The sequence below is a fragment of the Agelaius phoeniceus genome, chromosome 29 (assembly GCF_051311805.1).
Source record: "Agelaius phoeniceus isolate bAgePho1 chromosome 29, bAgePho1.hap1, whole genome shotgun sequence".
NCBI classification, from domain to species: Eukaryota; Metazoa; Chordata; class Aves; order Passeriformes; family Icteridae; genus Agelaius; species Agelaius phoeniceus.
Genome location: NC_135293.1, coordinates 1050623 through 1074658, shown reverse-complemented (window position 1 = coordinate 1074658; position 24036 = coordinate 1050623). Strand labels below are relative to the sequence as shown.

The window sequence follows — 24036 nt, the reverse complement described above, 5'->3', positions numbered from 1 at the left end:
CGCCCGCCCTCTGCTGGCACCGGGCTCCGTCTGCGCTGGCAGCCGGGAAGGGCTTCCAAAAACCGGGAATATCGGCCTGGAAGGAGCGTCTGGGCTGGGCTCCATCGGCCCCACCGAGGCCAAGCCACCCAGTGCCAGCCCTGCCATGGCAGGGACACTTCCACTGTCCCAGGCTGCTCCAGCCTGGCCTGGGCACTGCCAGGGATCCAGGGATCCACAGCTGCTCTGGGAATCCCATCCCAGCCCCTCCCAGCCAGGAATTCCTTCCCAATACCCACCCAAGTTCCCCTGGTCCAGTTTGAAGCCGTTCCCTGTGTCCTGTCCCTCCATCCTTGCCCCCATTCCCTCTCCTGGAGCCCCTTTAGGCTCTGGAAGGGGCTCTGAGCTCTCCCCGGAGCCTTCTCCAGGTTGGAGAATCCCAATTCCAGCTCCAAGGAAGCTCCAGGTTGGAGGTGGATGGGCCCAGTCCGTGCCCACACAAAGACACAGCTCCAATTAACCCAAAATAATTTTATTGTTGCCGTTGCTTCTGATACAAAAAAGGAATTCCACAAAGAGCCACCTCTCTGTGCGGGACAAGGGGCACAGGTTCGGGGGTTCAACACTTCCCCCCAAAAAAACCAACCAGCAAGAAATGTCAATATAAAACAAATTAAAAAAAAAACAAACCAAAAACTAAAAAAAAAACCCCAAAAAACAAACCAAAACACCACACCAGAGAGGAGGAGAGGAAACCTTGAGCTTTGAGACTTTGGCTCAACACACGCACACAAACCCAGCTCTGCTAATTTATTATTATTATTATTATTAATACTTTTTGCATTTTGGTTTTTCTTTTTTTTTTTTTTTAAAAAAGCACCTGTTGGAAAAAAAACAAACCAAAAATAATAATTAAAAAAAAAAAAACCAAAAAAAACAATCCCAAACATCAGGCCACCCATCCTGTCACAAGCTCTGGGACTCTTGTAAAATCCAGAGTCTGGAGCTGCTGCTTTGAAGAGTTTTCAAGTTTGCCTGGAGCCCCGATACAGTAAACACACACATCCCCCACCCCAGAGAAATTCCCACCCCTCCAAAAAAATGTAAAGGTACAGGAAAATGCACTCCTGACAGCACCGAGCCAGCATTCCTTTGGTGGTTTTCCATAAATATGGGAGGGTGGATGGATGGATACAGTGCAGAACGCTGGCCAGGAACCAGCACCCAGGAGCACCTCGGGCCTGGGGATGAGGCAGTTCCCGGGAATGAGCACCTTTATCCCGGGAATCAGCACCTTAATCACGGGAATGAGCACCTTTATCCCGGGAATCAGCACCTTAATCACGGGAATGAGCACCTTTATCCCGGGAATGAGCATCTTTTAGCCTGGGAATGAGCACCTTTATCCCAGGAATGAGCATCTTTTATGCCGGGAATGAGCACCTTTTGTCTCGAGAATCAGCACCTTTTATCCCGGGAATGAGCGCAGGGCTGGTGGAGAACTGCAAAGGGTTCCCACAAACCCAGGGAATGGCCCTGCAGGGATCGGCTGGGAGAGGCAGGAGGGGAAGCCCACAGGGGCAGAAGGGGCTGCAGGCACCCCCAGAGGTGCTGATCCCACAGGGACATTCCCCATGGCTGTCCTGGTGGTGGCTGATCCTACAAGGACATTCCCCATGGCTGATCCCACAGGGACAGTTCCCATAGTGGCTGATCCTACAAGGACAGTTCCTGTGGTGGCTGATCTTAGCAGGACATCCTCCATGGCTGTCCCAGCAGGTGCTGATCCCACAGGGCCATTTCCCCATGGCTGATCCCACAGGGACATTCCCCATGGCTGATCCCACAGGGACATTTCCCCATGGCTGATCCCACAGGGACATTCCCGGTGGCTGATCCCACAGGGACATTCCCCATGAATGTCCTGGTGGTGGCTGATCCCACAGGGACATTCCCCACGGCTGTCCCAGAAGGTGCTGATCCCACAGGGACATTCCCCATGGCTGATCCCACAGGGACATTCCCCACGTTGTCCCAGCGGTGGCGGCGGCGGTGGCAGGAGAGGATCCCGTTGTTCCCGGGGCGGGTGGCGAGGGGCAGGGCTGGGGTGGGGGTCTCTGGTGGCTTTAGTAGAGCTGGAGCTGCAGCTTCATCCTCAGTGCCTGGCCCAGCTCCCCCGCCAAGTAGTCGAGGTGGTTGTCGGCCTCGAGTTTGTGCAGTTCCCGCCGGCGGGGCAGGCCCACGCTGACGATCTCCAGCACGTAGGTGCCCGGCAGGATTTTCTTGCGGCCCAGGTGCAGGAAGCTGAGCCCTTCCCTGTGGTGGATGCGGAACAGCCCCTCCTCGTTGCCCTGGGCGATGGCGTAGCGCACGCGGTTCTCCAGCGGCTCCAGCGCCGGCAGCAGCTCCAGGATGTGCTCCTTGTGCGCCAGCTCTGACAGGTTCAGCGCCATGGACAGCGGCGCCTCCACGTCCATGCTGGCCAGGTTCACCGCGTGATCCTGCCCGGGAACAGAGGAATTAACACACAAACCGCAGAGGTTTGTGCCCAAAAAGGAGACAGAGGAGTCCTTCTGACTTTATTCGGATAAAGGGAGAACCATGTTGGCCAGGTTCACCGCGTGATCCTGCCCAAAAACAGTGGAATTAACCCACCAACAGCAGAGGTTTGTGAACTCCCTCTGAGGAACAGCACCATGGAATGCTTTAGGTTGAAAGGGACCTCAAAAAGTCTTGTCCCAGCCCCTTGGGACACCTCCCACTATCCCAAGTTGCTCCAAGCCCTGTCCAGCCAGGCCTTGGACACTTCCAGGGATGGGAAACGTGGGCTCGATTCCTTGGTTTCACAAGGATGGTTTGGGGATGCCAAACCTGGGCAGATAGGGATGAGCTGCTGGCTCTGCCTGGACTGAGGGAACGGGATCCACTCCAGGCCCCTATTCCTGAAGGGATCCAGCCCCTGCCTTGCTCCAGCCCCTCCAGGATGCCCTGGGTTCCTCACCTGGTGCCTCTCTGTGCCGTTGACGCTGCGCCGCTGCCGGCCCCTCTTGGGGTACCCGTTGATCTTGCACTCGTAGCAGGTCTCAGGGGACAGCAGGTTGTCCTCATCCTCCTCCTGGGGCGCAGGCAGGTAGGGACCCTTCCCAAATCCCAAGCCAGAAATGCAGTGGCTGGTGGCAGAAGAGCAGAGGGAATCCATGAATCCAATGGAAATGCCAGCACTCCCAGGTTCTCCGCGTGGGAAACACCCAGAGGGTCACGCATGGGTGTGACGTGCCCAAGAGACACCGCAACAAGGTGGTTTCATTAATTAACAGATTAATTAATGCACTGGGTGTATGCACAGAGCACCTGCTGGCAGCCCTGGGATCAGGCACATGGGGCAGGAGATGTGAGTTACAGGAGCCTCCTCCAGCCAGGTCTCCTAAGCTCTTGGAGCTCCATTTCTCACCCAAGGTAGCTCAGCTACCTCTGGAGGCATAAAACCAGCAGGATGGCTTCGGTGGCAGTGTTGGAAACAAAAAGGTTTAATAAAAGGCAAAACAACAAACTCACTACAGAGAAAAACTGATCCAGGTGCAGGAAGTCCTTGCTCCTGGTAAAACACCTCACAAAAGTGATTAGTTCCTTTGTTCTCTTCTTTTTTTTTAGTAAATTGCCCAGGTGGGACTTTTTGGCTCTGTCACAGACATCTCTTATGAAAAATCTTTTCCTTATGATTTTTTTTCCTCCTGAGAAGCTGAGAGGCCTCAGGAACAAAATGCAAACAATGGTTATCTGCTGCTGTGGAATGCAACAGGTGCATCTGGGATTGGGCTCATGTGGTTGTTTCTAATCAATGGTCAATCACAGCCCAGCTGGCTCGGACTCTCTGTACGAGCCACAAACCTTTGTTATCATTCCTTCTTTTTCTATTCTTAGCCAGCCTTCTGATGAAATCCTTTCTTCTATTCTTTTAGCATAGTTTTAATGTAATATATATCATAAAATAACAAATCAAGCCTTCTGAACCATGGAGTCAGATCCTCGTCCCTTCCCTCATCCTTGGACCCCTGTGAACACGGTCACACAGCTCCTGTCCAATTTGCTTTCCTTAAGTTTGAGATGAAGCCCCCCAGACCTATAAGATGCCTTTTTCACCTAATCCAGGAGAGAAACTCCTGTGCTTCTTCCCTTTTTACGGGGACAAAGGATAACTTTGTCACTTCTATCACTCAACAGGGGGCACATTGAGGCTCTTGGGACGGGGCTGAGGAGAAGCTGAGCGCTCCTTATCCCACATCCCCCCGCAGTTCCCAGCCGGGCCAGCCCCTCCGGGCCCTCCTTACCCCTGTCCTGCTCGGAAGTACCCCCCGGGGCAGCCGCACAGGTACCCCCCGTCCGTGTTGGAGCAGCCGTAGCTGCAGGGGCTGCCCCCGGCCGAGCACTCGTCCACGTCCTGGCAGCCCCCGAAGGCCTGGTCGAAGTCGAAGCCCGAGGGACAAACGCACTTGAAGCTGCCCAGGGTGTTGTAGCAGGAGGCAGAGCCACAGGCAGAGGGGCTGGAGCACTCATTCTCATCTGCACGGAGCCGTGGAGGGGTGGAATGGGGGAGTCATGGAGTCACAGAGGCGTGGGGTGTCACCCACGGGTACGGGGTGCATCCCATGGGTACAGGATACACCCCACAGGTACACGATACAGCCCACAGGTACAGGATACACCCCACAGATAAAGAGTGCATCCCATGGGTACAGGATACAGCCCATGGGTACAGGGTAACTCCCATGGGTACAGGATACACCTCATGGGTACAAGATACACCTCACAGGTAAAGGGTGACTCCCATGGGTACAGGATGCACCCCACAGGTACAGAACCCATCCAGTGGGTACAGGATACACCCCACAGGTTCAGAACCCATCCAATGGGTACAGGATGCACCCCACAGGTACAGAACCCATCCAATGGGTACAGGATGCACCCCACAGGTACGGAATCCCTCCCACAGGTACGTGACACGCCCCACAGAATGCACCCCACAGGTATGGGACACCTGCCCCAGGCAGGGCACGCCCCCCCAGGTGTGCCAGCCCTCCCCAGCGTGCCCCACTCACCCACGCACTGGTTCCACTGGTAGTGCTGCACGTAGCCCTGGGGGCAGCCGCAGCGGTACCCGCCCAGCACGTTCTGGCAGCCGTGCTGGCACCGGTGGTTCCCGTCACACTCGTCCACATCTGCACCCAAGGGACACACAGGCAGCTCACACACCGTCCCCTGGCCCTGTGGGGGCTCAGGGACCTGCCTGGCACCCTCCATGCTGTTCCTGTGCCCCATTCTGGCCCTGCCTGGCACCCTCCATGCTGCTCCTGTGCCCCATTCTGGCCCTGCAGGGACACCCTCGGCTCCCAGACAGCCCTGCTGGGGTAGTCCTTGATCCCAGCTGAGGCCTGGGCTGTCCCCAGCTCTGCTCTGAGATCTCTCCTGCTGGAATATGGCACCATTCCCGTCCCCAGGGATCATCCAGTTCAGCCCCCAGCCCTGCCCAGACCCCCCAGTAACCCCACCCCATCTCTGGGAGCGTTGTCCAAACACTCCTGGAAGTTCCCACCAGCACTGAGGCTCCTCAGAGAACCGCAGAGTTCCTCCCCATGGAAGCTCCCTGGAGGCCCAGCCCCACCTTCACAGTTGACCCCGGAGCTGTCCAGGGAAAATCCCTTCTGGCACTCGCAGTTGTAGCTGCCTGGGGTGTTCAGGCACTGCCCCTTGGCTCCACACAGGGAGGGCTGAGCTGTGCACTCGTTGTTGTCTGCAAAACACCACCAGGAGGGCTTTGTGGCCACCTGGAAATCCATCTCTGGCCACCTGGAAATCCATCCCTGGAAATCCACCTGAAAGTCCATCCCTGGCCACCTGGAAATCCACTTGGAAATCCATCCCTGACCATTTGAAAGTTCATCCCTGGTGATCTAGAAATCCACCCCTGGCCACCTGGAAATCCACCTGGAAATCCACATGGAAACCCACCCCTGACCACCTGAAAGTCCACCCCTGGCCCTGTGGCCACCTCAGATGCTGGGGCAGAGCCCAGGCTGAGCAGCAGAAGGACAAAGCAGCCACTGCCAGGGCGACTGCAGAGGGACAGGGCTCAGTTTGGGGGATTTGGGGGCTGGGAAGCCTCTGCTGAGCCAGAGCTGCTCGGTGGGAACGGGCAGGGCAGGAATTGTGCACTCACTCAGGAATTGTGCACTCAGGAATTGTGCACTCACTCAGGAATTGTGCACACACTCAGGAATTGTGCACTCACTCAGGAATTGTGCACTCACCAATGCAGGATGAGTGGTGCTGGGTGAAGCCAGGGGGGCACTTGCAGTTGAAGCCCCCGATGACGTTGACACAGAGGAACTGGCAGTTGTGCTGCTTGGTGGAGCACTCATCCAGGTCTGGAGGGACAAGGAGAAGGGCTCAGCCTGTCCCCCTGAGGCTGTGACACCTCAGTGTCCCTGTGGGTGCACAGCAGCAGCCCCGGGAACAAATCCCCTGAAGTTCTCCCGGGGGAAGGACAAACCTGTCCCCATCTCATACCCTGATGACGTGGGGACCTCATATCCATTATTTTCCTTGGTTTTCCCAATTATTTCCCCCAGTGTTGCCCATTATTTTCTCCCAATTTTCCCCATTATTTTTCCCATTCCCCCCCCCATTTTTCCCCCATTATTTTCCACAATTTTCCCCATTATTTCCCCCCCATTTTTCCCAATTATTTTCCCCGTTTTCCCCCATTATTTTTCCAAAACTTTCCTGATTAATTTCCCCCAATTCCCCCATTATTTTTCCTACCCCACACAGACACATCTGCAAGATGCAGGGATGTTCCCCTGCCTCTCCTGCAGGTCACAAATCCCAGGTTCTCCCAGATCCTGAGGCCAGGCTCCTCACACTGGAGGGGTGGGCACAGCCCCAGCCTGGCTGGTGACAATGCCACGTGCAGGGGACACCCCTCTGAGCTCCCTGGAGCTGTGCAGTCTCCAGGAAAGAACCAGGAGCTTTTTTTCCCCTGATGAGCCACACTTGGAGCATGGAAGGGTGAAACCCTCATGCACGGCACCTTTCCCCACATCTTCCTGCTGACATTTTTCCATGTCTGGCTGCCCTGTCCCCTGTCCCCCAGCTCCCTGCACCTGTACCTTTGCAGATCTTGCCATCCTCCTGCAGGATGTAGCCCCGGGGGCAGGAGCACTGGTAGCTGCCCTCGGTGTTCTTGCAGATGAAGTTGCAGGGCTTTGGGGACTGGTTACACTCGTCCAGATCTGCACTCCAGGGACAAAACACATCAGCTTGTGCTGCTGGGCAGGGTCCCCTCCACCCCTCGGACATCCCAGCCCACTCAGGGGACCCTGAACAGAAGGTTTTGTGCTCAGGGCTGAGATATCCCCGTGGATTCTGGCATTCCTGGATGAACACCCCATTTTCACTGTCCAGGAAGCAGCTGAGCAGAGCCGGGGGCTTTGGGGGAGCAGCTCAGTTGGAGCCAGCACAGCAAATCTGGGACAAGTCCCACAGAGAGAGTGCTGTGATTCCAGATGTTTATGCCAACATCTGGATCCCAGCAGGGCGCGCAGCCTGCCTGGAACCAGCTGTGCAGCCTGGGAGGGGCTGGCAGCTCCCGAATTTCAGCTCAGATCCCAGTCCTGGGCTTGGGGAAGACTGAGCTCAGTTTGAAGGAGTGAAAGGAGGACTCGGAGGTGAGCAGGGCCGAGATCCAGACCCACAGCTCCGGGGAGCCCGGGCGGGGTTAAGGACCGGGGAGGGCAGCCCGGGTGTGGCAGAATCCATGGAACTTGTGAGAGCTCCGTGGAGGATTGAGACTTAACAGTAGGAACCGCTGAGTCATGATGAGACAGCAAAATAAGCTCCTGTCTTCTGTCTCGCCCCATAGCTTATCTCTAACCCCATAGGTCACTTTTTCCCTAACCCTGACTATTGGACAAGTTTGGATCCCTCTATACCCTATAAAAGGGGCTGGTTTAGCCCATCTGACAGCAGAAGAGCCGTCGCTGGAACCCTTCACAGACCCCTCAACAAACCATCCACCAGGACCTCTCCTTCTCCTCTCTCCCGTCTCCTTCTGCCCCAGCCAAAGGCACCCTAGCGAGCCAGCAAGGAGCTGAAATCCTGAGAGAGCTGAGAATCACTAAAGAGCTGAAAATCACCGAGCTTGCTGAGGGTGGCCAGCAGCTACGAGCTGACTGGGTATTCAGCACTCTGTCAGCTCTCCCAGAGGGACTGAACTATCTGGATTGGCCTGCATCGCTCGGGGATAAGCCCAATATCTGGGTCCTATCACCCGGGGGTGGTGGGGCCATGCTGGGGATGGTGGGGCTGTGCCTGGTGCCCAGGGAGGGCAGCCCGGGGTTGGTGGGGCTGTGCTGGTGCAAGGGGTAGGCAGCCTGGCATTGGTGGGGCCATGCCCAGTGCCCAGGGAGGGCAGCCCGGGGTTAGTGGGGCCGTGCTGGGGATAGTGGGGCTGTGCTGGTGCCCAGGGAGGGCAGCCTGGCATTGGTGGAGCTGTGCTGGTGCCCAGGGAGGGCAGCCCAGCGCTGGTGGGGCCGTGCCCGATGCCCAGGGAGGGCAGCCCAGCGCCGGTGGGGCCGTGCCCGGTGCCCAGGGAGGGCAGCCCAGCGCCGGTGGGGCCGTGCCCGGTGCCCAGGGAGGGCAGCCCAGCGCCGGTGGGGCCGTGCCCGGTGCCCGGCTCACCCTGGCAGGCGGTGCCCGTGATGTCCGGGGTGTAGCCCAGGCGGCAGTGGCAGCGGAAGGAGCCGATGCTGTTGATGCACTGCCCGTTCCTGCACAGGTTGGGCAGCACCTTGCACTCGTCGATGTCTGTGGAGGGAGACAGGGACAGCAGGAGGTGTCAGTGCCACATGCCAGGGCAGCTGGCCCCCCACAAAAAGCTTATCTGGTGTTTGTTGTCAGATAATTCACACAGCACAAATGTCTCGGGGTTATTCTGGCAGCTCCCAAGTGCCAATAAACATCCCCCTGCTAAAGTGGGAGCTGGGAAGATAAACTGGATTTGTGGCTGAGCTGTCACAAAGCAGAAATCTTCTGCACATTCCCTGGAGGTGTGTGGGGCTTGTCCCCAGAGCAGGGATGGAGGCTCAGTGAAGGACTCTGTTAATTTATCATTATTTTCAAGCTAAGTTACATTTGGCTCCTGATCAATCCTATTTCTTTTGCCAGCTTTAGCTCCACGATATCTGCACAGTTTATATTCTGCTCTAATCTACCAGCAGTTCTTTTTATTTTACACTGTGCAATAAGTAATTCTGATTAAGATCTTTTATCTCCTTTGTTAATAAATAACTCATTCTATAATAGACCTGATCTGCCATCCTTAAACCTCAAAGGCCAGAGGGATTCCTTACAATTAAGCCAAAAATCCAAGGCTAAGGCAGGGCAGGTCTGAAGCTCCCCCTCACCCCGTGCCAGGCTGGAGTCTCCCAGAGAGCCAGGGAACCCTGCAGAGGCTCCTGGTCTGCTCAGGGGGATCATTCCTGTGCCCACCCCTGCCCTGTCACAGTCATATTTTCTGGAAAAATCCCTTTGCCCTGGATTCTTCTCCTGGGAAGCTGAGAAGCCTCAGAGAAAAAGGAAAACAATAATTATCTCATTTGCTTCTCCTGTGTTTTGCTGCTTTGGAATGTGGTTGGAGATTGTTTATCCAACGTGTGAATTGTTTTTACTTAATGACCAATCATGCTCAGGCTGTGTCAGGATTCTGGAAGGAGTCAGGGGTTTTCATTCTCATTCTTTGTAGCCTTCTGTCTGTATCGTTTCTCTATTCTTTAGTATAGTTTTAGTATAATATAATGTAATGTAATACACTATAATGTAATGTAATGTAATATAATGTAGTATAATATTATAATGTAATGTAATGTAGTATGATATAATGCAATGTAATGCAATATAATGCAATATATAATATAATATAATATAATATAATATAATATAATATAATATAATATAATATAATATAATATAATATAATATAATATCCTTCCAAGAACATGGAGTCAGCTCCTTCGTCCTGGGGACCCAGCAAACACCACAGTGCCCCCACTGACCTCTGCCATCCGTGGAGTACCCAGGGCCATGGGGACACATCTTCTTGTAGTGGGCAGTGCCAGGCAGGGGGCAGAGCTCGCACTGGGGGCCCCAGCTGCGCCCGCTGTTGCAGCAGCACTCGGACTTGGTGACCAGGTTGCGGTTGGTGGAGGACATCTGGCACATGGTCTGCAGCACCTCCGTGAAGCAGAAGCCCTGGCGGGTGTCTGGGCACAGAAAGGGGACACAAACCCAGGCTCTGAGGCAGTGCCAGCACCAGGGGGAATGGAGCAGGCGGTGCTGAGGAGCCTGGGGGGGTTTGGATAAAGGGGATGCTCCAACAGCTTTCCTGCTCAGGAGCAAAGAATCCCAGAGAGGTTTGGGTTGGAGGGACCTTAAACCCGCCCAGTGCCACCCTTGCCATGGCAGGGACACCTCCCACTGTCCCAGGGTGCCCCAAGTCCCAGTGTCCAACCTGGCCTTGAACAGTTCCAGGGGCAACCCTGTGCCAGGCCCTCCCCACCCTCCAGGGAACAATTCCTGCCCAGTATCCCACCTGCCAGCAGGACGCCATCCCCTGTGTCCCTGTCCCCAGTCCCTTCCCGCTCTCTGAGCCCCTCTAAACACCCAAAAATCTGCCTGTGCTGCCGGGGGGGCGCTGCAGCAGCCCAGCAGGGCATTACCGATGCACTCGGTGCCCGAGGCACTGACTTCAAAGCCCTCGTTGCAGTCGCAGCGGTAACTGCCGGCCGTGTTCACGCAGCGCCCGTTGGGGCAGATCCCGGGCTTGCTCCGGCACTCGTTCTCATCTGCCAGGGAGGCACACACACACACAGAGCCCTGCTGAGGCCAGGCACAAACCTGCCCCGAGAGCCCTCACTGAGCCCCTGAGGGTCCCTTCTGTGTCTTTGGGCAGATGGGAGGAACGTCCACCTGCCCCGGGGGAAAACATCCACCTCCACCTGCCCTGGGGGAAACATCCACCCATCCCAGAGCTCTCCCAGGGCAGGGTGGCCAGAACTCAGCTTCCCTGGCTTGGCCATGCTCCAGCTGCTGCTGGGATTGGGTAGGGTTGGCTTGGGTTGGGTTGGATTGGGTTGGATTGGGTTGGACTGGACTGGGTTGGCTTGGGTTGGATTGGGTTGGGTTGGATTCGGTTGGGTTGGACTGGACTGGATTGGACTGGACTGAATTGGACTGGACTGAATTGGACTGGATTGGACAGGATTGGATTGGACTGGATTGGACTGGACTGAATTGGACTGGATTGGATTTGAGCTGTCTCTGTCATACAGCTCTGGGCTGTTCATTCCTCCCCATCCCAAAAGTAGCTTGGAACACTCAGTAAAACTCAAAGGCAAGGACACCTGGCCCGGGGCTGTGTCACCCACGGCTCCAAGGATGGACAAAGGTTTTGTGTGTCCTACTGGGACACTCAGGAAGTTGTGACACGTGGGAAAGACCAGGGAGGAGCCCGAGGATGTAAAACAGAGAAGGATGTAAAATAAAGAAGGATGGAAAGCAGAGAAGGATGTGAACCACAGGTCTGTGGATGATCCCTCAGAGAGGAAGATTCCTGTCTGTGCCCCAGGAATGCCCCAGGAATGCCCCTGGTACCTGTGCAGCCCTCGCCGTCGGGCCTGCGCTGCATGCCAGGAGGGCAGATGCACATGAAGGTGCCGATGAGGTTCTTGCAGAGCATCCCCCGGGACTCACAGTCGTGCAGCCCCTCTGCACACTCGTCCAGATCTGCAATGAAACCCATCAGAGCCCCTGCCAGCCCTGCCAGCCCAGCTCTGCCACCCCTGCACTGCCCCCTTCCATCCCTGCAGCCTCAGGCCAGGCTGGCCGGCACACGGGTTAAAAAATGTCATGGAATGAGTTGGGACTTTGAAACTCATCCAGTGCCACCCCTGCCATGGCAGGGACACCCTCCACTGTCCCAGGCTGCTCCAAGCCTTGGACACTTCCAAGGATCCAGGGGCAGCTTCTCTGGGAAACCTCCCCACCCTCCCAGGGAAGAATTCCTTCCTAGCACAGCACCGAGGTGGGTGATGGTGAGAAAAGCCAGCGCAGAATTCCCACCTCCCCTGTGCACAGCTGGCCGAGTGCAGGGGCTGGGGGCAGTTTGGGCCGTGCCCTGGTGGCTGCAGAAGGGGTTTTACCTCTGCACATCCTCCTGTCCTCCCGCAGGGCGTACCCAGAGGGGCAGGTGCACTCGTAGGAGCCGAAGGTGTTGATGCAGCGGAAAGCGCAGAGCAGGGGGTTCAGGGAGCACTCGTTGATGTCTGCAGGGAGGAGAGGCCAGGACTCACCTGGGTGCCCTCAGCAGGGGGAGGAGCTCCCCAGGGCACGTCCACCCTCCCTGGGCATCCGTCCCATGCCAGAGCTTTGCTCCACCAAAGCCTCCTGCCGTGCTCTGCCCTTGCAGAGGGACAGACCCCTGGTGTCCCAGCAGCTTTGGCGGGAATGGGCTGCTGGGCCTTGGGGAGGCAGCTCCTGTGCTCATCCAGGGCTCCAGAGAGAGCCAAAGGAGCCCAGTGTGGAGAGGAGCCTCACCCAGCTTCCCACACCATCCATGGGGGGCTGGCCCAGGCAGGGAGTGGGGGTCCCTGGAAGCCCAGGGTGGTGGGAAATGAAGGGGCTGTCCCCAGGTCATTACCTTCACAGGTCATCATGGGCCCCGGCTCAAAGCCCTCGTCGCAGGCGCACTCGAAGCCTCCCACCACGTTGGTGCAGGTGCCATTGCCACAGGGATTGCCAATGGAGCACTCGTCCGTGTCTGGGGAGCACAGCAGCGTGAGGAGGAGGAGGAGGAGGATGGGGAAGGGCTGGGCTCTTGCAGGCAGAGCACTCCAAGTGTCCCAGCAGAGCCGGGATGGAAGGGAAGGGGCTGGGAAGCAGCAATTCCCTCCCTGCACATGCACACAGCGATCCATCCCCTCTGGAGTGATGGGGATGGAGCAGGGCACCCCCCCAGAGCCCCCCAGAGCCTCACCCACGCAGTTGACCCCTGTGTAGTCCAGGTTGTAGCCGAAGGGGCACTCGCAGCGGAAGGAGCCGTCGGTGTTGATGCAGGCGCCGTTGATGCACACCCCCAGGTTCTCCGAGCACTCGTTCACATCTGGAAATGGAACAATTGCAGCTTCACATGGCCACAAACAGCCCTGTCCCCTCAGCATTTAGGTGTTCCCTCTCCAGAGCTGAGGGATGAAGCCCTGGTGAGCAGTTTGGGGGGTTTGGGGGTGCCCAGTCCTGTGTGTCCCCCCAGGATCCCACCCTGCTCTCCAGCAGCCCAGGACTCATCAATTCCAGGCAACAACCTCCAGCCCAAACTTTTGCTCGTCCCTCCACACAGCCTCACCTTCCCGGGTGTCACCTGGGCCTGGGATGGCCCCGTGGCCATAGGGACACAGCTCCTGGAAGGCAACTGGAAGAGAGCAGGAAAATGGGAGTGGAAAGAGAAAGGAAAGTGGATGTGCTGATGGGATTCTGCTCCCAGCAGCTGAAACAGGCTTGGAAGGTTTCTGGAAGTAGCATGGAGACACAGCCACCACTGGTCCCATGGGGACACACCCATGTCTTCATGGGGACACACCCATGTCTCCATGGGGACACACCCATTCCTCTCCCATGGGGCCACACCCATCCCTCTCCCATGGGGACACACCCATCCCTCTCCCATGGGGACACACCCATCTCTCCATGGGGACACACCCACCACTGCTCCCCAGGGGACCCTCCCACCTCTCCCCTGGGGACACCCCTGTCCCTGTCCCCTCCCTACCGTTGCCCTCCTGTGGGCACAGCTCGCAGGGGTCTCCCCAGCCCTCCCCGGGCATTTTGCTGCAGCAGCACCGAGCCTTGGTGGTGTTGAAGGCCTTGGGCACCGAGCACTTCCCGTTGTCGAAGCGCGTGAAGCAGAAGCTCTGGCGAGTGTCTGGGGGAGGATGGGGACATGCCAAGGTCAGGGAGATTCCCGGGAACTCTGCAGGGATTCCAGGAGCTGGGCACTGACCGAAGCAGCGGCGGCCGTTGTCGGACAGCACGAAGCCCGGCGGACACACGCACTGGAAGCTGCCGGGGGTGTTGGTGCACGTCCCAAAGAGGCAGATGTTGGGCTCCTCCTCGCACTCGTTGATGTCTGGGAGCAGCAGGGACACAGCCAGGGCTCGTTAGAGCAGGTGAGGGGGGTGGACACCACCCCTGCCCCACCCCACAGCCCTCCTGCAGGGAGAATGGGCACAGCAACGCCCCCGGAGCCTCCTGTGCCACCAGGGCTGGGCTTGCTGGCTCCCAGCAGGAATCTGGGGGTGCTGACCCTCGGGAAGGACAGGCTGGGGTGTGCAGGGGCTGTGATGGGGCACAGGGCTGGCCTTACCAATGCAGTTGTCGTTCTGCACCTCGTAGCCAGGGGGGCAGATGCAGCGGAAGGAGCCCTCCAGGTTCTGGCAGGTGCCTGGGGAGCAGGTCCCGGGCAGGCTCACACACTCGTTGATGTCTGGAGAGGGGAAAACAGCCAGGGGTGGGGTCTGGGCTCTGCTCTGAGCACCTCAGGCTGCACCAGGCCCTGCTTTGCCCCAAAGGTGACAGGGAACGGGGGAAATATTTCCAGGATGGATCCCAGGGCATCTCTGGTAGGACTCTGGGGCATGGACAGGATGTTCCTCCCGCTGCCTGCACGCAGAGGGACAGGCCTGGAGGGAGATGGAGGCAGGGAGGCACCAGTCCAGCTCTCCATGGGCATCTCAATGAGCAGACTTTGCTTCCAGGGGACTTTTGGGTGCTTCTGGAGAATGGAAGTGCTGGGACCAGCTCGGGGACCACATGGGCAGCACCAGGCAGGCCAGAGGAGCCTGGACACTGGGGTGGGCACTCACCCACACAGTTCTTGCCGTCAGGGGTGCGGTCGTAGCCCTCCTGGCACAGGCACTGGAAGGAGCCCACGCTGTTGATGCACTGCCCGTTCCTGCACACCTGCCCCACCAGCGACGAGCACTCGTCCACGTCTGCAGAGCCACAGCGAGAGCGCCAGGTGTCACCTGTGGCACACACAGCCAGCAGGGCTGGCCCCAGGGGTGTCCCCAGGGCTCGGGCACTCACCCATGCAGTCGTTGTTGTGGGTGAGCTCGAAGCCAGGGAAGCACAGGCAGTTGTAGGAGCCCACGGTGTTCTTGCAGGTGCCGTTGCCGCAGGGCTGCCGGTCACACTCGTCAATGTCTGCAGGGACAGGGACACACCTGAGAGGCCAGGGGGCTGCAGGGCACAGGGACGGACTGGGGACAGGCTGGGGACAGGCTGCAGGGCACAGGGACAGCCTGGGGACAGGCTGGGGACAGGCTGCAGGGCACAGGGACAGACTGGGGACAGGCTGGGGACAGGCTACAGGACACAGGGACAGACTGACTGGGGACAAGCTGCAGGGCTGCAGGGCACAGGGACAGCCTGGCAGGACACTCAGCTGTCCCTGGCAGAACCCTGGAGTGTCAGGGACTTGTGTCCCCCTGGGGAGGCACTGACCAGGGGAATGACACTGACCCAGGGGGTGTGACACTCACCTGGGGTGGGTGACACTGACCCGGGGTGGGTGACACTGACCCAGGGGATGTGGCACTGACCCAGGGGGTGTGACACTGACCCAGGGGATGTGACACTGACCCAGGATGGGTGACACTGACCTGGGGTGGGTGACACTGACCCAGGGGATGTGACACTGACTGGGGGGTGTGACACTGACCCATGCACATGGTCTGCTCCCCGGTGGCCTTGAAGCCGTTGTGGCAGATGCAGACGTAGCTGCCCTCGGTGTCCACGCAGTCCCCGTGGCTGCACACGTTGGGGATCTCCTGGCACTCATTGCGACCTGGAATGGAGCCCAGGGGGTGCAGGTGAGGGGCAGGGAGGGGACAGGTGGGGAGAGCAGAGCCCCGCTCACGGTTCTGGAACAGGTGACTTGAGAGACAATGAGATTTCTGTGCTGTCACCCCCGAAAAAGGGGGGTGTGCTCAGGTGTGTGCTCAGGTGTGTGCTCAGGTGTGTCCCAGGTGTTTCCCAGGTGTTTCCCAGGTGTGTTTCCCAGGTGTATCCCGGTGTATCCCAGGTGTATCCCGGTGTTTCCCAGGTGTTTCCCAGGTATATCCCCAGTGTTTCCCAGGTGTTTCCCAGGTGTATCCCTGGTGTTTCCCATATGTTTCCAGGTGTATCCCAGGGGTGTCCCAGGTGTGTTTCCCAGGTGTATCCCAGGTGTGTTTCCCAGGTGTATCCCCAGTGTATCCCTGGTGTTTCCCACGTGTTTCCCAGGTGTATCCCGGTGTATCCCAGGTGTATCCCGGTGTTTCCCAGGTGTTTCCCAGGTATATCCCCAGTGTTTCCCAGGTGTTTCCCAGATGTTTCCCAGGTGTCTCCCAGGTGTGTTCCCAGCTGTGTCCTTACCCACGCAGGCTCCCCCCGGGGACAGCCGGTACCCCGTGGCGCACTCGCAGCGGAAGCTGCCGGGGATGTTGACGCACTCGGCGTGCCGCTGGCACAGCGTCTCCCCACTGCTGCACTCGTCAATGTCTGTGGGGACAGAGGGCACGGGGACACCGCCGTGGCACTGGGAACATCCCAGGGGGCATCCCAGGAACGGCTGAGCGGGGCTGGGATCGCTGATCCCGGCGGGACAGCTCGGGAAGGAGCACGGGGATCAGGGAGTGCAACTCCCAGTGCTGGGCAGGACACCCCGAAAATCCCCCCCTGGAGCTGCCATAGCCCCGTGGCAGCGTCCCAGGGAGGGAGGAGCCGGAATTCCTGCGGGGATGAGCTGCCCCCGGGGCAGGAAGAGCCAGAATGCCCCGGAATTCCCGCAGTACCTTCACAGATGAGCAGGATGTTGTTGTAGCTGAAGCCGATGGGGCACTCACAGCGGAAGCTCCCGATCTGGTTGATGCAGACGCCGTTGGTGCAGATGGCCGGGATCTCACTGCACTCATCGATATCTGCATCAGTGCAACATCAGCATCCCACCCTGGCATCCCAGGAATCCTCCACAACATCAGCATCCCACCCCTGCATCCTGGGAATGCTCCACAGCATCAGCATCCCACCCCTGCATCCTGGGAATGCTCCACAACATCAGCATCTCCCCCTCTGCATCCCAGGAATGCTCCACAGCATCAGCATCCCATCCCTGAATCCTGGGAATCCTCCACAGCATCAGCATCTCCCCCTCTGCACCCCAGGAATGATCCACAATATCAACATCCCATCCCTGCATCCCAGGAATGCTCGACACCATCAGCATTTTGGGAAAGCTCCACCCAGGACATGGCCCCTGCTTGCTCTGAGTGTGTCCCTGCAGTAACAGCTCAGCTCTGGGACCAGGCTGGAAATGGGGAGCCCAGGGGGTCACTGGAATATTGGGATGGCTCTGGGGTCCCAGCACAACCCACCACCAATTCCCTCTGTTGCACTTCCTTCCCAGGAAGAGAAGATTAACTCATCTCCCAGCTCTTCAGTCCCTGGCATTGCCAACCCTCTTCTCCTTGCCCCAACCTTTCACTCCCTAAGAAGCTCCCATGGGACAGGAGCAGCCCTGGCCCCGTGGGATGCAGGATTTACTCACCAATGGGCTTCCCTGTGTGGATGTCAATGATGAACCCAGGGGCTTGGTTCCCGCACAGGATCTGGTACTCAGCTGGAAAGGGAACGCCGAGGTCATGGCAGTGCCCAGGGAGGGGCAAGAGTGCTGGAATTGGGCTCTGAGAGGAACCAGGGGCTCCCCACTGTGCTGGGAGTCACCCCCAGAGTGCTCTCCTTCCTCCCCATTCACTTGTTGGTGCCCATGCCCCAAATTTAACGGGAAAGTGGGAAAATTGATGGGACAGGGGTCACATGGGAAGGGTTGTGGTGGGCAGGGGTGGGACAGGGACCCTGTGGGGGCACTTAGGGGTGGGACAGGGACCCTGTGAGGGCACTTACGGCTGGCAGGGGTGGGACAGGGCTCGCAGGGTTTGTTCCAGGCCTTGCCAATGTTGTAGGAGCAGCAGCACATCTTCTTGGTCATGTTGAAGGACAGCTCGTTCTCGCAGGTGTCGTTGTAGTTGCGGTAGCAAACGCTCTTCCTCATGTCTGCAGTGGCAGTGCCAGGCTTGGGACAGCCCTGGGAGTGGCACTGCCAGCCCCAGGAATGGCAGGAGAGACCTCCAAATGGAGCCCAAGCTATCACGCAGAGCAGAGCCCCGAGTGCCACATCCAGCTCTCAATCCCAGCCCCTGTTTCCAGCACTTCTGCTCCATCCCCTTGGCACAGCCCCCTCCCCAGAGATCTGGACCATTCCCCATGGATTTGAGCCCTCCCCAGGAATCCAGAGGACCCAGAGCCGTACCCATGCAGTTGTTTCCCCCGTTGACCTGCATGTACTCAGGTGGGCACACGCAGGTGTAGTTGCCCAGGGTGTTGTAGCAGGTGCCAGGGCCACAGATCCCGATGTGGGCAGAGCACTCGTCAATGTCTGTGGGAGGAAGGACTCAGAGCACTGGGCACGGGTGGAGAAGGGCACAGGTGGGGTGGGGGTAGGCTTGGCACGAGGGATGGGTGGGTTTGGCACAGGGACCAGGCTGGGGACAGGTTGGTGATGAGGGAATCTGGAAAGGAAAGGGGAAGGGACGCTCCCACCCATTCCTGGGGCAGCTGGCACACACGGTCAGCACCTGGGCACACACACAGGGTGCCACCCCTGTGTCCCCAGCCCCTGGAGCAGGTGCCACCCCGGTCCCCAGCCCCTGTCCCCGGTACCCTCGCAGATCCGGGTGTCCTCGTTGAGGTAGTAGCCCAGGGGACACTCGCACTGGAAGCTGCCGAAGGTGTTGACACAATTCCCGCCCTGGCACAGCCCTGGCAGCTCCTGGCACTCGTCAATGTCTGAGGAGGGACAGCAGTGGGACATTTTCACTGCCTGTGCCAGCCCCCAGCTGCAGAGAGCTCAGCCCACCACACCCAGCCCTGCTCTGCATGGCCAAGGAGAGCCACACTTTGTGTCCATCACCTGGGGGTCAGTGGGCACCCAGTGCCATGGCACAGAGTGTCCCCACAGCCCCGGGGTCCCCCAGCACCCCATCCCTCAGGAAGGGCTGTGGGAACAGGGATAACTCACCCTCCAGGATGACAGTGATGGGGTTGGGCCGGAACCCTTCTCCCCCAGGGCACAAGGTCTTGTACTCAGCTGTGGAGAAAGGCAGGCAGGGGGAGCTGAGGGGGCTGAGGGGCTCCCCTGAAGCAGGAGGGTGGGGAGAGCCAGGAGAAGCCCAGCAGGAACAGCCACGGGGCTGTGGCCAGGGCTGGATGGGGCAGCTCCATCCCCATCGCCTGCTGAGCCATCCCACAGCCTGCCCTCCCTTCCAGGGGCGGATTCCACATTCCCTCCCCAGCCCACTGGGAAGGAAAGATCCCAACCTGCGCCCCCCAGACACAACAGCCTGGCCTGTCCCACCCCACTTCACCTCTGCCCTGCCCCGGGGGGAGCAGCAAATCCCAAACTCAGCACCTCCAGTCCGGGGCTGAGGATCCATCAGGGAGCGACCCTGCCCCTCTTCTTCCCTCCTTCCTCCCCGTGTCCATGCCGAGCTGTTCCCCACTCACTGGTGTTGGCTGGAGGGCAGAGCTCGCAGGGGTTGCCCCAGGCACGGCCCAGGGAGCAGCAGCAGGAGGCCCTGGTGACCCCCACGCCGATCTCAGCGCTGCAGGAGATGCCCCCATCCCCTCGGTCCTGCGTGTCCAGGAAGCAATTCCCAACCCGGGTATCTGCACAGACACAGGGCTGCTGAGCAAAGAAACCTCTCCTGGAGAGCTTGGGGGTGCAGGAGGGATGGAATCGTGGAATTGTGGAATGGTTTGGGATGGAGGGGACCTTAAAGGTGACCCTGCTCCACACCCTGCAAAGGAATGGGAAATCTTCCAGGGATAAGGAAAAACTGGGGGTTACTGGGGCTGGGAGCTGTGTGGGATCATGGAATCCAAAATGGTTTGGGCTGAAAGGACCTGAAGGATCATCCTGGCCATGGGCAGGGACACCTTCCACTGTGCCAGGCTGCTCCAAGCACCATCCAACCCGGCCTGGGGCACTGCCAGGGAATAAAACAGCTCCAGAGCTGCCCTGGAGCAACGTGGCAGCAACAAGAGTGCAGTGACAGTGACCCCAGGTGGGACACACCCAACAGGGCGTGGGTTCTGCTGCTGCTGCAGGGTTAAACCCCTGGGGGACAGCCAGGCAGGGACAGCCACCCTCGTTGTGTCCAGTTCCAGCCACACAGGACCAGCAAGAAGGATCCCCAGGGTGGGTCTGGGTGGGGTCCCACTCACCCACACAGCCCACCCCCGTGGGGTTCAGCTCGAAGTCCTGGGGGCAGTTGCACAGGTAGCTGCCCGGGGTGTTGACACAGAGCCCGTTGATGCAGTTCACAGGGTCTGCACACTCGTTGATGTCTGAAAGGACGGACAGATGGACACTGAAGATGAAGGTGAGCGCTGCCAGGAAAGCCCAGCCCAGCCCCAGCTCTGTGTCCCCACCCCAGGGTGCCCCCTCCAGAGCATCCCTTGCCCTGTGCCACCCCCAGCTCCCTGCCCAGAGGAGGAGCAGAGCCACACTCAGCTGTCCCCCCTGGCCACCCCAGCAGCAAAGGCACCACAGGGACCATGGGCTGGTTTCAGGCTGCCATGGATGGGGCCAGCAGAGCCCAGAGCAGGGAGCCAGGAGCCCTGACCTGTGCAGTTGCCCCCACTCCTGTCCAGCTCATATCCATCGTCGCAGGCACAGCGGAACATCCCGGGCAGGTTCTGGCAGGTGCCAAAGACACAGATGTTCTGGAAGGTGCATTCATCAATGTCTGCAAAACAGGGACAGCTGGGGACAGGCTGTGGCAGGCTGAGGGCCAGGACAGGCTGCTCCTGCTCCCACCTCCTGCCCAGCTGTGACCAACCCACCCCAGGATGGCCCTGGTGCCATTTGGGACAAACTCCTGGGGGAGCTGGAACCCCCCACCCTCTCCCACTCTCTCCCCTCACCCCTTTTCTCCTGGTTTTCCATTTTGCAGGAATCCAGGCTCAGCCCAAGCTCTCTGAAGGCTGGGGACCAACCGCCGCCAGTGGCAGAGGTGGCACCTCAGGAGCCTGGCACCAGCAGGTGCTGGGGGCTGGCTCATGGACCAGGAGGAGCCAGAGAGGGCCAGGAGGGGGTCAGGGCCCGGGCACTCACCCTGGCAGGCCTTGCTGTCCTCGGTGGGGTTGAAGCCCATCTCGCACTCGCAGCGGTACCCGCCGGGCGCGTTGAGGCACTGCCCGTTCTCACACAGGTTCACATTGTCTGCACACTCATCCACGTCTGCAGGGAGGGACATGGGGCTGGGGGCTGCCCTCAGCCAGCCCAGGGACCCCAGCAGTGTGCCCACCCACGGCTGGGAGGCTGCAGCTCCTGCCATGGCCCTGAGCCTCCCCTGACACCTGTGAGGAGGTGCTGGATCCCTGCTGCAGGTGGCACAGACCAGGCTGTGCTTTGGGGAACCCCAGGCAAGGCACAGACCAGGCTGTGCTCTGGGGGACCCCAGCCAAGGCAGAACCCAGCAAGGCTGGTGGCTCAGAGGGACTGTCCTGGATTGGAAGGTAATGGGTGTATTCTATTGACATCTGTCAGAGCTGGGGCAGTTATCTTCTGTTCATTGGGCAGTTTCCTTTATCTCTTCCACAACCAATCCTCCCTCCAGGAGATATCTTCAGTTAATGGGCCATTAATTATTAATTATCTTCTGTTAATGGGCCATTGAGTGTTAAATACAAATAAAATCCCATCATCCCATGGGGATAAGCTCCGCCCAGGGGAGGAGCCAAGCATTCCTACCTGGATACAATCTGAGGTTTGGGACCAGCACAGCAGCCTTTGCCCAGTGCATTCCCAGAGGAGCAGCTTCTGCTGCCCTGCATTGCCAGAGGGAGCCCAGGCCCATCTCCAGGAGCCCTGGAGCTGCAGAGGAAAACTCCCCCCTTGTGCAGGATCCCTGCTCCAGCAGAACCACAGCTGGCACTGCATGGGATGGGGCTGTGCCACCTCCCTGACACACAGGGGGGCAGCTCCTATTCTGACACTGTCAGTGGTTTGTTTGTACTATTGCATTTGTATTTTTAATTTCCCTAGTGCAGAACTGTCATTCCTATTCCCACATCTTTACCCGAGCGCCCCTTAATTTCAGAATTACAACAATTCGGAGGGAGGGGAGGCTGCTGCCTTCCTTAGCATTCAGAACTTGTCTGTTCAAACCCGGACAGGGGCTGGGGTCTGTCCCAGCCCTGCTGCTGTGCCAGCCCTGGGCTCACCTGAGCAGGAGAAGCCATCGCCGTTGAAGCCGTCGCGGCAGGCGCAGCGGTAGGAGCCGGGTGTGTTCACACAGTTGGCGTTCAGGTTGCACTTGTGCTCCTCGGTTGCACACTCATCCAGGTCTGGGCATGGATAACAGCCTGTCAGTGCCTGGCCTGGCTAATCTGGAATGAGCTTGGGCTCCTGGATGAGCTGGACTCTCTTACGGAAGCACAGAGTGGTTTGGGTGGGAAGGACCTTAAGGATCATCCAGTTCCACCTCCAGGGACACCTTCCACCAAGCCCTGTCCAGCCTGGCATTTTCGTGGCTTTGCCCTGAGCCTGAGCAGCTACAGGGGCACACAAATGGCCCAGGAGATTGTCTGGAGGCTTCAGCACATCCCTGAGAGCCTCTACGGCCATCACCAGGACACTGCCAAGCCACTGACCATGTCACCAACCACCACATCTGCATGGCTTTAAATCCCTCAGGGATGGAGACTGGGCCAGGGCTGGACATTGCATGAAGGCATTTTCCCAATATCCCACCTAAACCCCCCCCTGGTGGCCCAGCCTGAGGCCATTCCCACTTGTCCTGTTGTCCCCTGGGAGCAGAGCCTGACCCCCCAGCTGCCCCCTCCTGTCAGGGAGCTGTGCAGGTCCCCTCTGAGCCTCCTTTTCTGCAGGCTGAACCCCTCCATCCCAGCCCAGCCTCCCCAGGTGCCTGCAGAGCACCTGCAGAGGGCTGGCCCTGCCCTGCTGAGCACTCACCGTTGCACTTGAGCCCGTCCCCGAGCCAGCCTGAGCGACACTTGCACTTGAAGCTGCCGGGGACGTTGATGCAGGAGGCGTGCATGTCACAGTTGTGGGCCCCAATCTCACACTCGTCGATGTCTGCAGAGCAAGGACACCAGGGTTGGCCCAGCTCAGCTCCCCCAGCACAGCAGGGCTGAGCCTGGGCTGATCCCACTCCCACAGCTCCCAGGGCTTTGGGGGAGAGGCTGCCTGGGCTTGGACCCTGCAGCTGAGGAGCTCAGCCCTGGCAAACGTGCAGGAGGAAGGGCAGGCTCCTGGCTTGGCCATCACCTGGGAACAGGTGGGTCCTGGCGCTCTGTGCCTGCCCAGCACATCCCACAGCATCCCCCACACAGCACCCCGGGCTGGGGCTCTCTCCAGGGCAGCTCTGGGAGGGGTTTCTTGTTTTTTCTCACTGGCAGCCCCAGCTCCAGGCGTGCTGAGCTCCCACCTGTGCACCCTGTGGTTCCCTTCTTGACGAAGTAGCCCAGCTGGCAGTGGCAGATGAAGGAGCCCTTGGTGTTCTCACACTCGCCGTGCAGGCAGATGTTGGGGTTGAGGTCGCACTCGTTCACATCTGCAGGACAAAAGCACCCATGGGACACCCCGAGGACCCCCCAGTGTGGCTCTGGGGACAGGAGGCAGAGCTGGGACACGGCCAGGGCGCAGCCAGGGCCTCACCAATGCAGGTCTTCATGTCCAGGGATGCCATGAAGCCGTCGAAGCAGAGGCAGCGGTACTCGCCGGGGATGTTGGTGCACTGCCCCCCGTCGCAGATCTCGGGGTTGTCCTCACACTCATCAATATCTGCAGAGAGGAGACCATGCCAAGGTGAACACAGGGAGTGCTGG

General features: G+C 58.9%; 1 protein-coding gene across 1 annotated transcript in view; it reads right to left on the bottom strand.

Moving 5' to 3' along the window:
• Positions 1–2021: 2021 nt before the first annotated feature.
• Positions 2022–24036, bottom strand: part of LOC129131134 (fibrillin-2) — a 75440-nt gene continuing 53425 nt past the window's right edge. Inside the window, exons 29-64 of the mRNA XM_054649908.2 lie at positions 23867–23992; positions 23637–23762; positions 23162–23284; positions 22411–22533; positions 21299–21424; positions 20808–20930; positions 20407–20529; positions 19687–19848; positions 19202–19270; positions 18844–18969; positions 18434–18559; positions 18028–18177; positions 17672–17743; positions 16920–17045; positions 16501–16626; positions 15806–15931; positions 15172–15288; positions 14949–15077; positions 14450–14569; positions 14087–14212; positions 13856–14008; positions 13433–13498; positions 13067–13192; positions 12731–12850; positions 12234–12356; positions 11686–11817; positions 10752–10877; positions 10089–10295; positions 8716–8841; positions 7146–7268; positions 6285–6401; positions 5639–5767; positions 5076–5195; positions 4308–4539; positions 2981–3149; positions 2022–2480 (exon numbers count right to left, since the gene is read on the bottom strand). Coding sequence (XP_054505883.1) covers positions 2106–2480; positions 2981–3149; positions 4308–4539; positions 5076–5195; positions 5639–5767; positions 6285–6401; positions 7146–7268; positions 8716–8841; positions 10089–10295; positions 10752–10877; positions 11686–11817; positions 12234–12356; positions 12731–12850; positions 13067–13192; positions 13433–13498; positions 13856–14008; positions 14087–14212; positions 14450–14569; positions 14949–15077; positions 15172–15288; positions 15806–15931; positions 16501–16626; positions 16920–17045; positions 17672–17743; positions 18028–18177; positions 18434–18559; positions 18844–18969; positions 19202–19270; positions 19687–19848; positions 20407–20529; positions 20808–20930; positions 21299–21424; positions 22411–22533; positions 23162–23284; positions 23637–23762; positions 23867–23992 — 4889 coding nt within the window. The 3' untranslated portion in view covers positions 2022–2105. The remainder of the gene's footprint in view (positions 2481–2980; positions 3150–4307; positions 4540–5075; positions 5196–5638; positions 5768–6284; positions 6402–7145; positions 7269–8715; positions 8842–10088; positions 10296–10751; positions 10878–11685; positions 11818–12233; positions 12357–12730; positions 12851–13066; positions 13193–13432; positions 13499–13855; positions 14009–14086; positions 14213–14449; positions 14570–14948; positions 15078–15171; positions 15289–15805; positions 15932–16500; positions 16627–16919; positions 17046–17671; positions 17744–18027; positions 18178–18433; positions 18560–18843; positions 18970–19201; positions 19271–19686; positions 19849–20406; positions 20530–20807; positions 20931–21298; positions 21425–22410; positions 22534–23161; positions 23285–23636; positions 23763–23866; positions 23993–24036) is intronic.